At 41.9% G+C, this 20,011-nt stretch overlaps 1 protein-coding gene across 5 annotated transcripts in view; it reads right to left on the reverse strand.

Annotated features, from left to right (window-relative positions):
* LOC125450809 (microtubule-associated serine/threonine-protein kinase 4-like) overlaps positions 1 to 20,011 on the reverse strand; it is a 457,413-nt gene that overhangs the window by 245,317 nt on the left and 192,085 nt on the right. For 4 of the 5 annotated variants that reach the window (XM_059644830.1, XM_048527021.2, XM_059644829.1 and 1 more), the window contains one exon: positions 13,607 to 13,638. The exons of the other annotated variant lie outside the window; for it this stretch is intronic. In XM_059644830.1, the coding sequence (XP_059500813.1) occupies positions 13,607 to 13,638 (32 nt within the window). The remainder of the gene's footprint in view (positions 1 to 13,606; positions 13,639 to 20,011) is intronic. 5 annotated transcript variants of the gene reach the window in all.

The following is a 20,011-nucleotide window of genomic DNA, read 5'->3' on the forward strand; positions in this document are numbered from 1 at the left end:
AACAGCTTAACCTTGTAGCAAACTACTACCAGACTGCGATGGTCGAGTCCAATGCACAGAACTAAGATGTCAACAGGAATTCAACTGGTTCACACAGAAAATAAACCAGTGTTTGGAGCAGAGATATCCAGCAGAGAGCATCAGGAAACCAAAAAAAAATCCAGAACATTTTTGATGAAAGAAGTGACAGAGGAATTTGAGATATGATTGGTTATTTCAAAAGAAACTTGACCACTAATTGAAAAAGGTACAAAAAGCTTTTTCCCCCATTTGTCGGTAAGAGTAGTTACTTTGTTTCCACCGAAACACTGTGACGGCTTCTTGAACAGTTAAAGAGGAATGCAAAACTGCAAAAGGCCATTCATGTTCATCCATGAAGTGACTGAATCAAATTTGCTACCTAATGCTTCTCCATTGCCCTTCAAAACCAAGTATAAATCTGCTACGCTTCCAGCACAAGGCCTTCAATAGCATCACTATCACTGAATACCCCTCAGGTTACCAGAACCTGGACTGGATCAGCCATGGAAACACTAGGACTCCAAGAACAGGCCAAATATTGGGAATCCTGCAGCAACTCATCTTGTGTTTCCAAAACCTTTCCACTAGACTACAAGGTACAAGTCAGCACCTGGATGGGTGAGGTCCAACAACACAAGAACCTCAACATCATAGGGGCTTGGCCTCAGAATTAAGAGGTGCCAATTCAAAGCTGAGATGAGGAGGAACTTCTCTAAGAGAGTGTTAAAAATCTTTGGGTGTGGGAGAGGGGAGAGACAGAGTCCTTGTGTATTTTAAGGCTGAGATAGATAAATTCTTGATCTGTGGGGAAATCAAGGGTTATAGGGAAAGTGCAGGAAAGTGGACATGAGGTGTGTCAGATTAGCCATGATTCTACTGAATAGTGGAGCAGGAAAGAGGGGCTGAACGGCCTACTCATGCTTCTATTTGTTATGTGCTTGTCATCCAGGATAAAGCAACCTGTTTGATTAACACCCCACCACACACCTTGAACAATCGCACTCTACATCCATACACAGTGGCAGCAGTGTGTACCATTCACAAGATGTACGGCCAACAACTCAACAAGGCTCCCTCAACAGCACCATCCAAATGTGCGACCTCTACCACCCAGAAGAACAAAGGTAGCAGATACATGGGAACACCACCTCCTCCAAGTTCCCCTCTAAGCCACAATCATTGTGGCTTGTAACCATGTTGCTGCTCTTTCACTGTCAATGGGACAAAAGATCAGATGTAAGGATGAAAGTTGTCCACTAACCCAATGAGTCGGTTCTGCCATTCAATAGGATAATGGCTGATTTATTATCCTTAAATCCACTTTGTTACTCTATCCCTTATTGATCCGATATCAGCTCTAAATTCTGCTGGGCTGCATCTTTCCCCATTTAAATAATGTTCAGCTCCTCTATTATTCCTGCTCAAGCGCATAACCTCTCACTTTTCCATACTATATTCCATCTGCCTAGTCTTTTACCTAATCCAAGAACTGTCTGCCTTAACAGCACTCTGGGTATACCCACACCCTAAGATTGCGGCAGTTCATAAAGTCAACTCACCTTCATCTTCACCTTCTCAAGGGCATTTAGAAATGAGCAAGAAATGTTGCTAGCCCTTGGCAGTGATGCCCTCATCCCACAATGAATACAAAAGATACAGCTTGCGGATCTAGCGTTCAGAAAGTAGTGGCAAAACTAGCTACAGTCCGTTTCCTGATTTTTACCCAGCTTGACTGATCAATACAGACATATGGAGAGATAATCTTGAATGCTTTTGGAAACAGTGTGAGCAAATATTCCTGTGAAAAATTAGAAGTTGCGAATGGCTGATCTGTGGTAATATCCAAATATTGAAGGCTGAATCATTGATCTAGGGGTATGTTTCTTGCTTCTGAAGGGTGGTAAAAATGCAAAACGTCCAGGGTTGAAACCCTGGATGAGCTTGGGTGGCACAGTGGCTAGCACTGGAGCCTCATAGCATCCCGCTCTCAGGTTCAATTCCAGCCTCCGGCAACTGACTGTGTGGAGTTTGCACATTCTCGTGTCTGAGAGGGTTTCCTCCAGAGACTCCAGTTTCCTCCCACAGTCACAAAGATTTGCAGGTTAGGTGCAGTGGCCATGCTAAATTGTCCATAGTGTCCAGGGATGAGCAGGCAAGGAGGGTTTTCCATGGGAAACGCAGAATGAGAGCGAAAGGGTAGAGGGTGGGTGCGGATGGGATGCTCTTCGGAGGGTTAGTGTGGACTTGATGGGTCAAATGGCCTGCTTCCAACTGTAGGGATTCCACGATATATAAAAGTTATTGAATGGTTAATATAAAGTCACCAAGGAGGCAGAGTCGGGCCTTTGGCTTTGAGAATAGTTTCCTGCCACAGAAGTGAATGTGATTCTCAGATTGATTTCGCGTTAGGGGAAGAATGTATTTATTTTTACTGCTTTATCTTGAAATATTGAAATGTTTGTAAATATGGTAAGTGCACCCTCTGTACATTAAAACTGACAATATCCTGACATGCTCCAGGATCAGATGCTGCCAGTAAATAGAAAAAATGTTGGTTAATTCATTGTAGTTTGTGCTAATAGCACGAATTGATTATAAACATACATTTTGACATTTACTGCAACTTGCAAAGGCTTAATGCCTCTCCACTTTTGATTCTTTTCACTGTAAACAGAGAAAGAAATGCTTCAACTTTCAGCCAATTTACTTCAGACTGACATCAATATTTTATTTGCAAAACAGTGACGCCAGGAGGGTATATATCAGAGATTCCAGTTGGCAAGGCATTCCAGATGGTGGAAAGCCAAATAACACAAATTTTACCATACTTAGGATTGTTTGTTCAATAATCCGATGATAAGTATCTGCTGGACTGTTGGTTGGACTCAGTCTAACAGTATACTTAATAAATCTGTGTAAATTCCAGTATGCCAGAATTCAGTGGCATCCTTCCCAGTTCAATCCCTGCTCTCAATGGGCTGCTAAATCCTGATGCTGTAAGATCTGCTATTTCCTGCATTTTCTGCTTTTTTTTCCAGCTAACTAGCAGCTGCATTTACTTCTGTATTAGTAGTTGGATGTCTTCTCTCCTCGTTAAACAGTCTTGAAGACAAACAGGATGCTGGAAGAACACAGCAGGCCAGGCAGCATGTGAAGGAAAGGAGCAGTCAACGTTTTGGGTATCACCTTGTTCAGTCCAGACGGGCATTACCTGAAAAGATTTTCAAGCTCGTAAAGTCCACATTGAGACCATTAGGTTGTAGGGTTCCAAGGCGGAAGCATCTTTGGAAATGCAGTCACTATTAAAATGTGGGAAATGAGGCAGAATATTTGAGCACAGCAAGCTACCACAAGCAACAGAGTCTGCTTTAGTGGAAAAAAAACACAACTGTAGGTGCTATAAATCAGAAAGTGTAAAACAAAAATTGCTGGAAAAATTCAGCAGGTTTGGCAGCATTCTCTGAAGAAAAAGCAGAAGTGTCATCAGACCGGAAACATTTTTCTCTCCGGCAACTTCTGTTTTTGTTTCTGCTTTAGTGATGCTGACTCAAGTTCAAATGTTACTCAGGATTAACTCGCCCATCTTCACCAAAACAGTGCCGCAAGATATTCTGCATGCAATGGGAGAGTGGAAAAAATATCAGTTTAGCATCTTGTCTGAAGGAGGAAACCTTTGAAGGTGCATCACTTCCTCGGTTTTGCGCTGGGCTGTCAGTCTGGATTAATCCTTACAGTATCTACGTCAGAACTTGAACACACAGCCTTCCAACTTACAGTTGGGATGTTACTAATGGAGAGAAGGCTGAGCTCTAATACAAGATCAAAGCACCGCTTATGCTAGAAATTTGAAATGAAAACACAAAATGTTGGAAGTACTCAGCAGCTCAGATTGCATCTGTAGAGAAACAGAAGTGTAAACGTCTAAGGTCCATGGCCTAGAAACAGTATGCTGCCTCCAGCTGCATCTCAGAGCATTACCCAAACTTCTAGTGTAACAGAATCCAAAGACCAATTGGGCAAGTAATTCATCTTCTGACTGGCAGTCCTATTTCCGCAGAATTGCTTACACCCTGAGGCTTTATTTGAACCGAGTACAGGACGGAGCAAAATTACTTTATTTCCTCTCCCCAAGGAACAATTGCCAACATTTCAAAAATTCATAAGGCCCCTTTAAAAAGCTTGTAACAGGCAATGCAATATAATCGTTTACATTATTGTTTATGGTGACCTGTAAAAGGGAAGGTCTGCTGAAGTATTATGATTTGGTCACTAGTGTTGAACAATTCAACTAACCAAGATGACTAGAGAAACAAGCAATAAGTGCAAGTAGGCTCCCAAAATGAGTAGCATTTTTATTCATATGTTGAAAAGGCTATATTACGTGACTGAGTATCTTTTGCCATGTGAAAACCCCTGGAAAGTGTTTCTTTCAAAGAGATAAAATGGCCATAGAAGTCATTGAGGCTGCAGAATAAGGTATCATTCATTTTTTCAAAGTACGTTCTTAAAAGAGATGGTGTTGCTGAGGTTTGTCGACTGACAGCATGTTGATTTGTACGGCTAAATTCCGAAAGGGGCATCAATTTTTAATAACACATTTTCATTACGTCGTTGACACTATGAATCTCCAAAGGTGTTTTCAAGGAAAAGTGGAAGAATCAATTCTTAAAGTTTCATGTATTTTAAAATAGAATAAAATATTGCTATGTTTACAAGCCAATCTCATTTCTAACTTGAAAGTGAATAAACACTCTGACAGCTTGCTGGACAGTCCAGTACTGATTGCAGAGACTGGTAAGGATTGATGGTACCATCCCATTGGTTGTCTCGAAGTTCCCCTAGTCCAAGAGACAAAATATCCTTGGATGTTTTTCCTTGGCCTAACCCTGAACTAAAATCTTTCCTTAGTTTCCTTCGTATCTGCTCACGCTCAGAATCCCCAGAAGACCCACCTCCGGCTGCTGCGAACTTATTGCCATAAAAATGACCACCGAGATTCCACCCCCCCCCACCCCCGGCTTGCATGTTATCAGAATGTTAAAGGTTTTTTCTCTCTCTATATCTCTCTCTCTTCTCTTCTCTTCTCCCACACCACAACCCCTCAACTTTCCAGGTACTGTCCAGCTCTCTCTCAAATTCAAATTGCAAATTGTCAACCTCTCCTCAAAAACCACGGGCCTTGGATTCCTCTGACCTTGCAAATTAGCACATGATCTCCAAGCTCTCTCCCTCTTTTCCAAGATACTTGAGTGCACTGTAGTTTCCCATATTTCTGCCACTGTTTCCCAGAACTCCGCTTCTGAATCCCTCCAAATTAGTTCACAACTGCCGAAATACAAGACAATCTTTTCAAAGTCAAAAATATCACCCTATGTGACTGTGACAAAGGTAAACATTACCTTCTCAGCCTGTCTGCAACTTTTAACATAATCGACAACAGAATCCTCCTCCAATACCTCTCCACCGTTGACCATCTCAATGGAACTGTTACCCTCTGCTTCTATTCTTATCAATCTAATTGCAACCAGAAAATCGCAAGCAATGGCTTTGCTTTCTCTCTAGCACTGTTAGTCCCTACTCCCTCAGGAGTCTACCCTGAAACCCAAAACAACCTATCTGCATGCTGACCAATGGCATCATCTAACAATACCAAATCAGTTTTCATATGCTCACTTAGCTCTACCTCACTAGCATCTCTTTCCACACTTCATCTCTCATACAGATTGTTTATCTGAATTTCAGCACTTGGTGAGCAGAAATTACCTACTGTTAAAAGCTGTGGACCATGCTCCCTGTATAAACTTCACACCCAAGCCACTAACTCCATCCAGTTGCCAGGCGTTTATAACTTTCAAGTCCCAAGATGGGAACCAAAAGCATGTCTGTACCTCCTCACAACTGACCAACTTCACCTCTCCTTCAGCCTGCCTGCTGCTGAAACCCACATGCAAGCCTGTGTTGCCTCCTAGCCTGAATAATCTCTTGCACTCCTGGATCTTCTTCCATATTCCAACCTCTAAACTTGAAATGATCCAACCCTCTGCTGGCTGGAACCTAATGCTGACCAATACTATTCACACATCTGTCCTCCATTCATTGATCCACATTGATTCATTTAAATTTTAATTTTAAAAGTTCTTCTTGTTTCAAATCCTTCCATGGTCTTGTCCCTCTCTATCCGTCTCCAACTTACAGATATCCACACTCAGCTCTGATCTCCTAACACATGAAAGATATTGTGAAACTTCAAACGGTTCAGAAAAGACTTACAAGAATGTTGCCAGGGTTGGAGGGTTGGAGCTATGGGGGCAGTCTGGGGCTATTTTTTCCAAGAACATCACTGAGGGGTGACCTTATAAAAGTCTATAAAATCATGAGGGGCATGGATATGATGAAAAGCCAAGATCTTTTTCACAGGGTAGATGAATCCAAGACTGCAGGGCATAGGTTTAAGGTCAGAGGGGAAAGATTTAAAAAGGGATCATTTTCACGCACAGGGGTGGTGCATGTATGGAATGAGCTGCCAGAGGAAATGGTGGAGCCTGGTACAATTACAACATTTAAAAGGCAACTGGATGGATACATGAACAGGAAGGATTTAGAGGGATGTGGGCCATATGCTGGTAAATGGGACTAGATTAATTTAGTATATCTGGTCTGCATGGGCAAGTTGGATTGAAGGGTCTGTTTCCATGCTGTATATCTCTATGACGCTCTCACTGACCTCTTGAGAATCCCTGATTTTAACTTTCCCACCAACGGTTGCTGACTCTCTACATCTGTATTTGCACATAGAAATAAAAGGTGTTGCTTTCATATGGATAACCAGCAAGTTTTGCAATATTGCCAGAACTACTACATTGGTCACTTTCATATTGCTATTTATTCTGGTTTGCTGCGTGCATATTAGTGGCCAACTTTCCTGTAGTGTAATGTTCAAACTTACTTTATAGGCTTAATATTATTTTGAAATATTCCAAGTTTATGAAAGGCAAAATAAATATGTATGTAGCAGTTCAAAAGCTCATTAAAAATGGTATTTCATATTATTCAGTTACGCAACTGCACAGAATTTATATTTTGATGTATAAGCAAACATAGATACGTGGCGAATGACTTTGAAAGTGGCTTCACTGAATAAAATGTGATGGTCATCAATATGATGTCAGTAATTCAAACATTGAACTCAGAACAAATGATAAATAAGATAGATAACACATAATAAAGAAGTGCAGTGGGTCACCGTGATTATCTACAGAAGCCCATTTCTTGTGAGATATGTCCTCCAGTCATAGCAGAGATAAAATGAAGTGTTTCATATCAAGTGTTCTGGATTTTTTTTTTCCCAGCTTCATCATTTAAGGAAAAGGTCAACAAAGCACTAAAAAACAAACAGCAAAAGTGCATCTCAGAGATGTACAGCACAGAAACAGACCTTTCGGTCCAACTTATCCATACTGACTGGATATCCTAAATTAATCTGGTCCCATTTGCCAGTATTTGGCCCATATCCCTTTAAACCCTTCCTATCCAATACTCATCCAGATGCCTTTTAAATGTTGTTATCGTACTGGCCTCCGCAACTACTTCTGGCAGCTCATTCCATGCACGCACCACCCTCTGTGTGAAAATGTTGGCTCATAGATCCTTTTTAAATCTTTCCCCTTCACCTTAAACCTATGCCCTCTAGTTTTAGATGCCCCGAACCTGGGAAAACCCCTTGCCCATTCACCCTATCCATGCTCTTCATGATGTTATAAGCTTCTATAAAGGTCACCCGTCGCCTCCGACACTCCAAGGAAACAGCCACAGTCAATTCAGCCTCTCCCTCTAGCTCAAACCCTCCAAGCCCTGGCAAATCTTTTCTGCACCCTTTCCAGTGAATCCTTCTTCCCTGCACCAGCTCCTCAGCTGCACGTTCATTTGCTCTATCCTCCTATTCCTATCCTCACTGGCTTGTGGCACCTGGAGTAATCCAGATAACATTACCATTGAGGACCTCCTTTTTAAGTCCCTGCTTAACTGCCTTTACTCTTCCTATGTCGTTAGTTCCAATGTGTAGAACAACCTCCGGCTGGTCACTTTCCCCGCTGAGAATATTCTGCATCCTCTCAGAAATGTCCTTGATCCTGGGCACCAGGAAGGATACACAATCTGATGTCTCACTGTCAGCTGCAGAAACATCTGTCTTTGCCTCTGACTAGAGTGTCCCCTACCCGGATCAAATCGCTTGGAATGTGACATATCTCTTCTTACATTGGAGCCAAACTCGATACCAGAAAATTGCCTATCAGTGCTACGTTCCCTCGAGAGTCCATTACTCACTACGCTTTCCAAAACGGCATACCTGTTTGAGATGGGGACAGCCACAGAAGACTCCTGCACTGTTTCCCTCTCCTACCTTTCCTGCAGGCAACTCATCTACCCAAATGTATCTTCGGTTTATCTCCCTTCCTACAACTGCCATTCATCATATTCCCTTGCTCCTGTAAATTCCTCATTGCGTTTAACTGTCGCTCCAACTGATCCACGTGATCCGAAAGTTTAGGATATTACCTAGCAACCTTTGTTAACTTACACTTCCTGACCATTTAGTGGCACAAAAATGTGCCGCATGGTGCATTCAGCATCATGTCACTTACCTTAGTCTCAGATATAATACAGCACACATACTGCAGAGTTACCAATAACAATGCCTCTTACCGAATGGGACCCCAAAAATGATTCTTGCTTTCAACTAACATTTCATGACAATACATATTTACTGAAAAAAGCATTCAAATAACAAATACATGACTTTGTTATTCAAAAACAAAACTGAAGCACAAGAACAGGCTTAGCCACTGAAGTATGGGAATGGTACATGACAAGAAAGGCAAGGAGGAACAGAAGAAATAGATGACAACATTACATTGAAACAAAATTAGGCACTGAAATAACTGCATTAAATGCAGTTTAAAGCCATTGTAGAGGCAAACTTGTAACGCCAAGGCTTTCGTTTCTAAGCAAAATCACTGCAATGCAATGGCGATAACTAAGTTACCCAACAGAACTTGTTCATTCTAAGGTTAGTGTCAGCTTCCATCACCAAAGTGGCCTAGAGATAAAGTATGTCTGCTCTAATCACTACCGTCAGAAGGCCAATTTTTCAGCTGCAAAGCTCAATCCTTTAACACAGTTTAATTGACTATTGGCTGAAAAAGTCACAACCACATTGCCATCCAATGATTACAATGGCACGTGAATTTACAATGCAATTACAGATTTGGAAACCCCACAGCACGTCTTAGCAGCACAAAGCAGAGAAATGGCAATTTTTTGTTGTTTATGCATTTTTATTGGGAGGAGCAATGTATATAGGAGCATTTTATTTTTATTTAAAAATCACATTCTTAATATTGATTCTCAACTCGGTCTGCAATGATAGATCACAGAATTAGTAAAACAGTTGTTTCCACACCAGCTAAGATTGCTCCAGTCACTAATTATTGAGGAAAAGCTGTCCCTGCTTGAGAAACAAATGTCAAAACAGTCACGGCCCAATCTATCTAGGCCTATCAAGAGACACCAAAAACACCTGTGTTACACCAGTGATAAAAACCTAAGGTGTTGCATCTACTATGTCCTAACTCAGAGATATCTGTGCTATCAACTAAGCCCAGCTGATGCATCTTAACACTAAATGGAATGTCATTTGACACAAGAACAGGCAAGAAGTACAATATGTCATTTAAACTATGTCACAAAACAGCAAGCCCACCGTGGCCCAGTATATTAACAACATAAAACACACACAAACAAATACTGCAATGGGAAAAGGCATTACAACTTATCAAGCCTGCTGCTTCCACAGGCTAAAAGATCTAAGGTTTCCTCTCAGAGAACTCCCTTGCAATTCTCTGTTAATCTGATAGAAATCAATTCTCAATTGTTAATGAGATGGTGCATTAAGGCCTTTCACTTCTGACCGCGCTCCACTTTTGTTTGTTTTCATTCCTTACCAAGCTAAAAACGTGACAGCAATGCATCTAAGTGTGATTAAGTGGGAGCAGCAAGGTTCTCACCGATTGCATAGAGAACACGAGGTCCAACTTCTGGGAGAAGAAGAATCTTGTGAAATTGATCAGTCACCTGGAATCAATGAAAACCACTGTAATATTCACTGATGGCCTCCACCTGATTTCACAAATGCTATGCAGCAAATAAGCCTGTGAAAAACACAGTTAAACAAATTATCTACAATGCCAAACAAGTAGGTTGCCTGCCTGTAACTTGATATACCACCTACACCACAAAATGTTCTCAAATTGTTCCATTGAACTTTGAGGTGTGCAAGTTGAGTTGGCATAACAGGCATTTAACTTATCAAAACGTGGAAGTTTTTTTTAAAAAATAACTCCACCACATCCAATGTTACATCCAAACTTGACAATTCAGAGGGGGAGTTGCTGAGCACAACGAAAATTGGACAGTAAAGCCACAAGAACCATTCTCCATAAAGTAAATTAAGGCGTCAGCTAGAACATATTTCTAATGGAAAAATCTTGCTCAGGAAATCCTCCTAACTTGGTTCAAATATACCTCAAATGGGGACTGACAAAAGGCAAGTGATGGCATTGGTTTAGATATGTTTGTTTTGAACCAAAGCAGCGGAAGCTCCTTCCAGCGGAAGAAAAGTTGCTTAATTTCAAAGCAAAACAGCTTTTGGAAAATTCAAGACTGAATTTAACATTCAACCTCAATGAGATGATATTCTTATCAAAGATGTGATGCTCCCCAACATAAAAAGCACTTATTGGACAGAAAAGACCTAGATACTTGAACAATATTCATTCTGATCATACAACTTTATCCCACAACCCCCCCAAACATCAGCAATATTATTTCCAAGGGCAGACAAAGGGGGAAAAGTGTGGTGATGTATGGTGAAAAACATTGGAAAATTCATTATGAACATATACATGGTGCAAAAAGAGAATACTTAAACAAAAGGCTGGATTCTTGCTACTTAGGTAGGTAGCTCAAACAGAGAAATTTCCTCAGTTTTAAGGGTCCCATTACATCTAACTTTTACAGTGAGATATGGGGTAAGGTCAAGTTGAACACCCACCTCAATTCTCCAGGACTTTTTTCTCAATTGTTTTAGAAGCGGTTATGTACTTTAACCTTCACCACTCCTCCAAACTCGCAATGTCAACTCATACATCACCTTCCTGCTTGTTATCCCTGCATGCCACCTGCAAAATAACTCACCAAATGTATGCCATGGAGTGATCTCAGGAGCCAGATGAAGATGGTTTAGAAACAACCTTATAACGACAGACTTGCTTCCATTCAGGAAAACTGGCTCTTAAATCCAGCAACCTTAATCCATTATGGAAAATGTTTAATCAGTTTTCACAAAGATGGCTCATCCTTTCATAAGATCTTTAATCTTTCAGTCAGAAATTGCTGCTGAAACAAGTATTGTTGGAGATCCAGCCTAGCCTTCACAATAACTTCAGCTATAACAGCAGTTATGAGGAAATTCCAACAAAAAACTCCATTGAAGCTATGGAACAGATATTGATGTGTACTGCTACACTAGGTGGTGGTCTGTCAATCAAAGCAGCCCAACAGATTCATTTAAAAAAATTCTATTTGAAATTGCAGGCATTTCATTCACATTTAAAGAGCTGGGGATGATTTTTAAAAATTGTGATAATTACATGGACCTTTTCACACTTTAAGAGTGCTTATATCTACTCCTTGATTTATGATTCACACGCTGTGGATTAAGCCCTCAGAACTGCTCGATTTGAACTTGACACCATTTCAAATGGCCTTGCTGAACTTATTTTTCCAAACCCTGCTCCCTTCCCCTTGGAAGGAATTGGATTATTGGAAAAATGAGCAGGGCCTCTCTACCTAAATCTTGCATGCCACTTTTAAAGGTTACCGGAGATGTCACAACACCAGGAAAATCCAGCCCTTGTCTCTTTCTTTCTTTCTCCACACCTGCCTTCCCCATGCCACACATTCCTTTGGGGCACATGACTTCACAGAACTGGGAATTAACCATCACCATCCATTGATACAAACAGACCTCACTTTATCAGATATCTCTATAAAGCACCAATTGCCAAAAATGTCTCCATCACTCTCATCAAATGCTCCATCTTCACCAAGGGTAAGCCAGTTAACATGTTAACCACTGTTAAAGTGATGAAGTTGCATTGTTAATTAGTGTGATCAACTTTTCTAATCTAAGTGTTCCGCTAGCATTCATGCTCGAGATTGGGTTAAAATTGATCATTCAAGGATCTAGTTCATCTATAACCTTGCTTAACATAAATACTGCAATAACTTATCTCTAATCCTACAGACTACCCAGCATAAATATTCCTAGCAGTTGACTTTTTTGTAGCTCAGTTTGTGTCTCATTTAACTCATCACGGGTGCCCTGCCTTCTATAGGGGGAGTCATTCTGTGGTATGATGTCTAAAACAATAGCCAGAAGTTATACAACACCAGGTTATAGTCCAACAGGTTTATTTCAAACTACAAGCTTCCAAAGTGCTGCTCCTTTGTCAGTTTCGGGGATTTATATTCACTCCTTTAGAGAATCATTATTAGAATCATACCTGGCTTTTTACCATTACTGCACAGGGTACCAACGGCTTACAGATATTTTCCTGAATAGTCATTACAAGGGATCATTTGTAACCCTGCCTCTCTGCATAACGCATAATGCAATGGCACAAGCAAGAGCACCAAAAGCTACTGCATTCATCCTCCAATGTTGAATAATTAGGTGAAAAATAACTTGAGATCAATTTATGTGATTTTTCAAGATGATGTTGTCAAAGCCAGATTTGTTCTTCACCCCAATTATTGCAAGAAAGTGGGTGGTTTTGTTCTTGTTTGTTCTCACAACCAAGTGGCTTTAGTTAGTTAACTAATAGTGTATAGATGGCAATTTTTGAGATTAATTTTATTAGCCTTCCTGATTACACCAAGTGTGTAAAATTGGCATACACCATGAGAAATGCCTTAATTATTAGGGGTCAGCATAATGAATGTGTGATTAATATATTGAATGTATACACAGACGCTACATTATTCTTGCTAATTGGCCAACGGATATTAGGTTTTGTTTAAAGAAACAGTAATGTGAGCATTTATGACATTACATAAAAACACATGGATTTGACTGAAGAAACAGGCCACGTGGCCCAACCAAAGTTACACGCCCCAAGCAAGAACCTGGTTTAATAAGCAATGTGTTAACAAAATAGACTGTAAACATGTAATTGCAACCAACAAGTACAGTCCAACTGAACAACGGCTACCTCATCAAGCTTTTGCTCCTTAGAACAGTATAAACAAAACATGCATCAACCTCCAAGTCATTCACACAGCACATGTTTAGACAGCTGTCTGAGCAATGAGTTCATCATATCTTCAAAATGACGGGTTTATTTGTATAAAGATGCTACATATGGTCAAAGCTTGAACTTTGTAAAATGATATCCTTCAAAAACTGCAACCAATTAAACAAAAACATTAAGGCCATCTCTGCAAGATGTAAACAATCTCTACTTACAGACTTCCTCTGCGTGGAAGGCTCAATTCCTTCTGTAAAAGAAAAAGAAAATGGTAATTTAAAACAGTTATAACATTACCAGCTTGTACCTTTCATCAGAGGGGTCTAGGCTCGAAACGTCAGCTTTTGTGCTCCTGAGATGCTGCTTGGCCTGCTGTGTTCATCCAGCCTCACATTTTGTTGTCTTGGATTCTCCAGCATCTGCAGTTCCCATTATCTCTGATAACATTACCAGCTTGGTTGTTTTGTGACAGTGAAGATCAATAAGCTTAACTTCTCTGTTTGCAATAGAGACTGCAATGAATGTAACAAGGTCAGCCAGTTGGACTTCATTGAATATGGGTTCCCTGATTGGGGCTGCTAATTTGGTGCAATCAGGGAGCCCCAGCTGACAGATATACACAGGAGTGTCAGAGGGTCTGTTAACTCTGAGAGCTGGCTCTGACGAAGCCAGACCAGTGTCAAGTACTATGCACTTGTAAATAAAAGGTGAGGGATTACTGGACTCTGGGCATTTATTTCAGAGGGTAACAGCTAGAATCTAATCATAAAATTCAGGGAGAGAGTAACATGCCCACATAGAGAGTTTTTAAAAGGTGCATGTCTTGAGTGTACAGCTTATGCAGTAGATGTCTTAGGGGCGGCATGGTGGCTCAGTGGTTAGCACTGCTGCCTCACCGTGCCAGGGGCCCAGGTTTCATTCCACCCTCAGGTGACTGTCTGTGTGAAGTTTGTACATTCTCCCAGTGCCTGCGTGGATTTCCTCTGGGTGCTCTGATTTCCTTGCACGGTTCGAAGATAGGCAGGTTAGGTGGATTGGCTAAGCTAAATTCCCTGTAGCGTTCAGGGGTCTGTAGATTAGGTGGGTTATAAGGGGATGGGTCTGAATGGGATGCTCCAAGGGTCGCTGTGGGCTTGTTGGGCTGATGGGCCTGTTTCCACACTGCAGGGATCCTATGATCTATGTCAGTAATATTTTAATCAAACCACTGTCCTGTTTCAACCATTACCTTCACATCAGGATTTTATGTTAAAATTACTTTGAGCAAATTGCTGAAGTAGTCCACAGCATCAGGAAATGGAATTTTTAGCTCTGTTTGTTTAACCTCCCTATGAGTACATATTAAAGTGAGAGTGGCCACTGACAAAAAAAATACAAAGTGAAGTACTTCCCACATTTTATAAGACAGCATTACTGTAAAAGGCTCCCTACAGTGGTGCATTCCAGATTAAGAAAGTCCTGGGTGTGAACCATTGTCTGATCTACATTACCCAATTTCAGCTGTAGGTATAGCGCAGATCCGTGATTGCAGCGAGTAGGCCCATTAAATTGGAGGCAGAAGAAATGCCATCTGAGATTTTTTAAAAATCGCCATCTAGTGGTTTCTACGCAAATATGCACATTGTACTGAGGGTAGTCGAGGCAAATTCAATTTGCTTCTCTAGAATGTTTTGAATACTCAGCTGAGAAGAAAATAATTTGAAACCCTAGGAGAGGAAAGGTGTGACTTGCTAAATTGATCGTGCAGATAGCCAGCATGGATTTCTAAGTCCAAATAACCTCCTTCTGGGCAGCGAACATATTCCACCATTTAGTTCAGCCAATCCCTTTCCTTCCAACATGATCAGGCAGAAGACAACAACTCTTTGGTTGAAATACTGGATGGCTATCATGCCTTTCTAAGCTATACTCCTAACGTGAACCAGCTTCAGATGGGAACAAATGCTGGCCCAGCCAGACAGGTCCTCTTTCCGTAAGTAATTAAAAAATGTAGTGCTGACATACCGGAGTACAATGGGGGTCCGTTCATTTATTGCACCCTCCTAGTGTCTCAAATGTAAGAAAATATAGTTTTGTTTAAGTGAGAAGTGCCTTGGGTTTGTTTGCTCTAAATATGTAAAGACTGTTTTCAAAACCGAACGCTCTTGTGACAACGTATGTATATAATGTTTTGCTTTTAGGAATAAAGTTTATCATTGAAATAAAACAAACAGATTTGGGAGACAGGTAGAAATACAAGTCAGGAATCCTTTATCCGAAAACCACAGCACCATCTGGTTTTTGGATAAACGACATTTTCAGTTTTCTGGTAGAGGTCCATTCCAGGCCTTTGGAAAAAAATCTTCACTTGGTCCAAACGGACATGAATGGATCAAAAAGCAAAGTCTCTTCCCAAAGGGCCCAAACTCAGCGTGTATACAGGCTCATTTGAGGCTTCTTTCAACAAGGCCTTTGGCTTTTGGTTTTCAGACATGCGGAGAAAGGATTCCTGATCTATGTGCCCACCACCACTAGGACTCAGTCAGAAATTATATACATGCATCAGCAAAGGGTTGTTTGAGTGCTTCAGTTCAGGGCCACACATCAGTTTATTCTCAAACACCAGGAATGCTGAAATCATCAGGATCTGTCCTGGGAACAATGATTTGAATCAACTGAAATTAGGTTCAGGTGGCTATAAGTTGAACAGATGGATGGAGAAAGAAAGCCATCGACAAAAGGAAAGAACATCCATTGGTCAAGTCCTCAAATTTCCACAGACCATTGGGAAATGGACAGAAAGACTACACAAGTTTGCAGACTCACTCTGCTGTCACAATTGCAGTGTTCACACTATTACGTACAAACCAGTCTCTAAATTTGCATCTGTCATCTCCTTTCACGTTGCCACAAGACTACTGAGTAATATTATGCAAGGACCTGTCAGACAGTGTGTGCACCATGCGGGTGACAGACAAAGCCCTCTTGCATACAGCAACAGGGTTCCTCCAGGTCAACATTACACCAGGAATCTCTAGATCGTTGCATTAACCAAACTATTGAATGCCACAACATCGTACACTGAACGTACCAAAAGGATGCCACCACAGGTGTGAATTTCACAATATAATACATCTCAATCATTTGATCGCTCAAACAGTGACCCAATCCTTCCTTAACGATTCCACTTCAGCCTGGTCAGCCTCAAAACACATTCACCACTTTGAGTAAGGTACTAAGATCTCAACTTGTCCATACTCTTTTTCTGTACAATCTAATGCTTTCTGGTTTTCCATCATCATCAGGCAGATTCTTCGCTTGTGAAGATCAGTTGGGAAGAGATTCATCAGCGATTTTGTTGGCACAACCATTGGTGGCTGTAGAGTCCTATCCTGGACCTGCAGATCCTGGGGCAGTGCAGGCAGGGGAATGCTCCAGACAGCGGGGCTTGAGATGAAGGCTCCTTCCTGCGTTTCTGTCCATCCTCTGCAGCTGCTCTCCTTGAACATTCGAACTGCTCCATCGCCGTTGTAGTTTTCTTCCGCCATGCATCCCTGTCAGAGGCCAGCTTTTGCCATTCCGTTGAGGCGATGCCGGCCTGAGACAGCTGTTGCTTCAGTTGATCCTCGTAGCGCTTGCGCGGGGCACCGCGGTTTCTTTTGCCATCGCAGAGTTCCCTGAAGAACACTGTCTTGGGTATTCTGGTGTTGTCCATCCGCAATACGTGACCCGACCATCAAAGTTACTTCAGGAAAAGGGTCACTTCGATGCTGGGGAGCCGGGCCTTTTCCAGCACTTTGTTGTTAGAGACGCGGTCCTGCCAGGTGATGCCCAATATAGAGTGCAGACAACATTGGTGGAATCGTTCCAGCAGCCGCATCTGTTTCCGATACAGAACCCAGGCCTCGGAGCCGTAGGGCAGTGTGGTGATGGCCGCGGCCTTGTAAACCTGGATTTTCGTCGACATGCTTATCAAGTGGTTTCCCCATACACGCTTCCGCAGTCGCCCGAAGGCGCTACTTGCTTTCGCAAGGCGATTGTCGACGTCTCCTGTGACTGTAGCATCATTGGAGATTATGCTTCCCAGGTACATGAAGCGTTCGACCGTGTTGAGGGGGTGGCCGTCGATCGAGATTCGAGGTGGGTTGTACGTGCTCTATGGTGGCTTCTGGTACAGGATCTCCGTCTTCTTCAGACTGATCGTTAGCCCGAAAGCCTTTGCAGCTTCGGAGAAGCGCGTCACTGCAGTGTGTAGCGCATCTTCTGTGAGAGAGAGTAGGGCGCAGTCGTCCGCATACTGCAGTTCCATGATGGGCTTTCTGGTTCTACAGCCTGTGGAAATCTCAAATAACAGAAAAGAGACCATGAGCCTGCCTATCATGATATGCTGCAATTGCTACTTACAATCGACACCATTCCATCAGCAACCCATAACCTCACAGAGCCCAAATAGCTATCAATTTCCTGGGAAGACTGAAAGGAAACAAAAATTTAGTCGAACAGCCAGAGAAAGCAGTAGGAGTGTGATACTATCAATGATTCATAATCCAGAGACCCAGGCTAATGGGGTCAGATCCCACTATGGCAAACAGTGAAACATTATATAAGAGCTGGAGTAGGCCATTTGACCCCTAAGGCTGCAGTGCCATCCAATATGATCATAGCTAATCAACAAGCTCAATATCACAATCCTGCTCTCACCCAATAACACTTGATCTCTTTAGCCACAACAGCGATAGCTACCTCCTCCTTGAAATAAAATGTTTTGGCCTCAACTACTTTCCACGGTAACAAATTCGACAGGCTCACGACTCTCCAAGTGATCTGGCAGGCCAAAAAATAGATATTTCATCCAGCCCTGCAGATTTTCATCCTAGGTTGTTGAGTGATGCCAGGGAGTAAATAGCAGGCAATTATTTTAAATTCCTCTCTGGCCACAGGTGAAGCAGCAGAAGATTGGAGGATAGCCAATGTGGGACTGCTATTCAAGACGACAGGAAGGGAAAAACCAGGAATCTGCAGTTCAGTCAATTTAATGTCAGTGGTGGGGAAACTATTGGAAACAATTCTGATGGATAAAATTAGTTTACACTTGGAGAGGCAGGGATTAATAAAAGAACAGTCTGCATGGGTTAGTGAAGGGGAGACCACGTCTAACCAGCATGATTCTTCACAGGGGTGGTGTGGTGTGTAGACGAGGGCTATATATTCAACATTGTCTACTTGGGCTTCACCAAAAGCTTTGATATGATTCTTCATGGGCTGTTGTAACTTGCTTTGTAGTTCAGATGCTGAAAATTAGGTAATAATTAGATTGCCCTTTTCTACACTACCTCAAATCCTTTGTTAAATTCGCTATACTATAGTAACTGAATGTGTACACAGTATCCTTGGTGCAGTTACATCAGTACCTTTGAAAAATGGTGCTCTCTTCCTATACGTTCTTAAGTTGATTATTGATACCAAACAAAGTGCTTTTGGATTGAATGAACAAAGAAAATTACACCACAGGAACAAGCCCTTCGGCCCTCCAAGCCTGCGCCAATCCAGATCCTCTATCTAAACCTGTCACCTATTTTCCAAGGTTCTGTATGCCTCTGCTCCCTGCCCATTCATGTATCTGTCTAGATACATCTTAAATGATGCTATCGCGCCCACCTCTACCACCTCTGCTGGCAATGCGTTCCAAGCACCCACCAGCCTCTGTGTTAAGAACTTTCCACGCATATCTCCTTTATACTTTTCGCCTCTTACCTTGAAATCGTGACCCCTAGTAACTGAGGCCCCTACTCTGGGGAAAAAAGCTTCTTGCTATCCACCCTGTCTATACCCCTCATGATTTTGAAGGCCTTAATCAGGTCCTCCCTCAACCTCCATCTTTCTAATGTAAATAATCCTAATCTACTCAACCTCTCTTCATAGCTAGCACCCTCCAGAGCAGGCAACATCCTGGTGAACATCCTCTGCCCCCTCTCCAAAGCATCCACATCCTTTTGGTAATGTGGCAACCAGAACCGTACACAGTCCTCCAAATGTGGTCGGACCAAAGTCCTATACAACTGTAACATGACCTGCCAACTCTTGTACTCAATACCCGATCCGATGAAAGAAAGCATGCCATGCGCTTTTTTTGACCACTCTATTGGCCTGCGTTGCCACCTTCAGGGTACAATGGACCTGAACACCCAGATCTCTGTGCATCAATTTTCCCCAGGGCTTTTCTATTTACTGCATAGTTCACTCTTGAATTGGATCTTCCAAAATGCATCACCTCACGTTTGCCCGGATAGAACTCCATCTGCCAATAGTCCGCCCAACTCTCCAATCAATCCATATTGTGCTGCATTGTCCGACAGTCCCCTTCACTACCTGCTATTTCACATTTTCCACATTCCACATTTTCCACATTCTACAATTTGCCTAGAGCCCTTTCCATTAAGAGTTATTCATTTATGACTATTTCCTTTCACTAGTTTCCTTAGATTGCATTTCTTTACATTAAACCATTTCTTCCGCATTAGTCTGCTTTCGAGATTGAGCATACCTGCTTCCTCCAAATCTGGTGTCATCAGTATTGGGTTATGTCTCATGACCAGTATGTCAGTACACCTTTAAGAGATGTCACCACTGTATCATGACATGTG

The sequence above is a fragment of the Stegostoma tigrinum genome, chromosome 3, assembly GCF_030684315.1.
Source record: "Stegostoma tigrinum isolate sSteTig4 chromosome 3, sSteTig4.hap1, whole genome shotgun sequence".
In the NCBI taxonomy this organism is placed as follows: domain Eukaryota; kingdom Metazoa; phylum Chordata; class Chondrichthyes; order Orectolobiformes; family Stegostomatidae; genus Stegostoma; species Stegostoma tigrinum.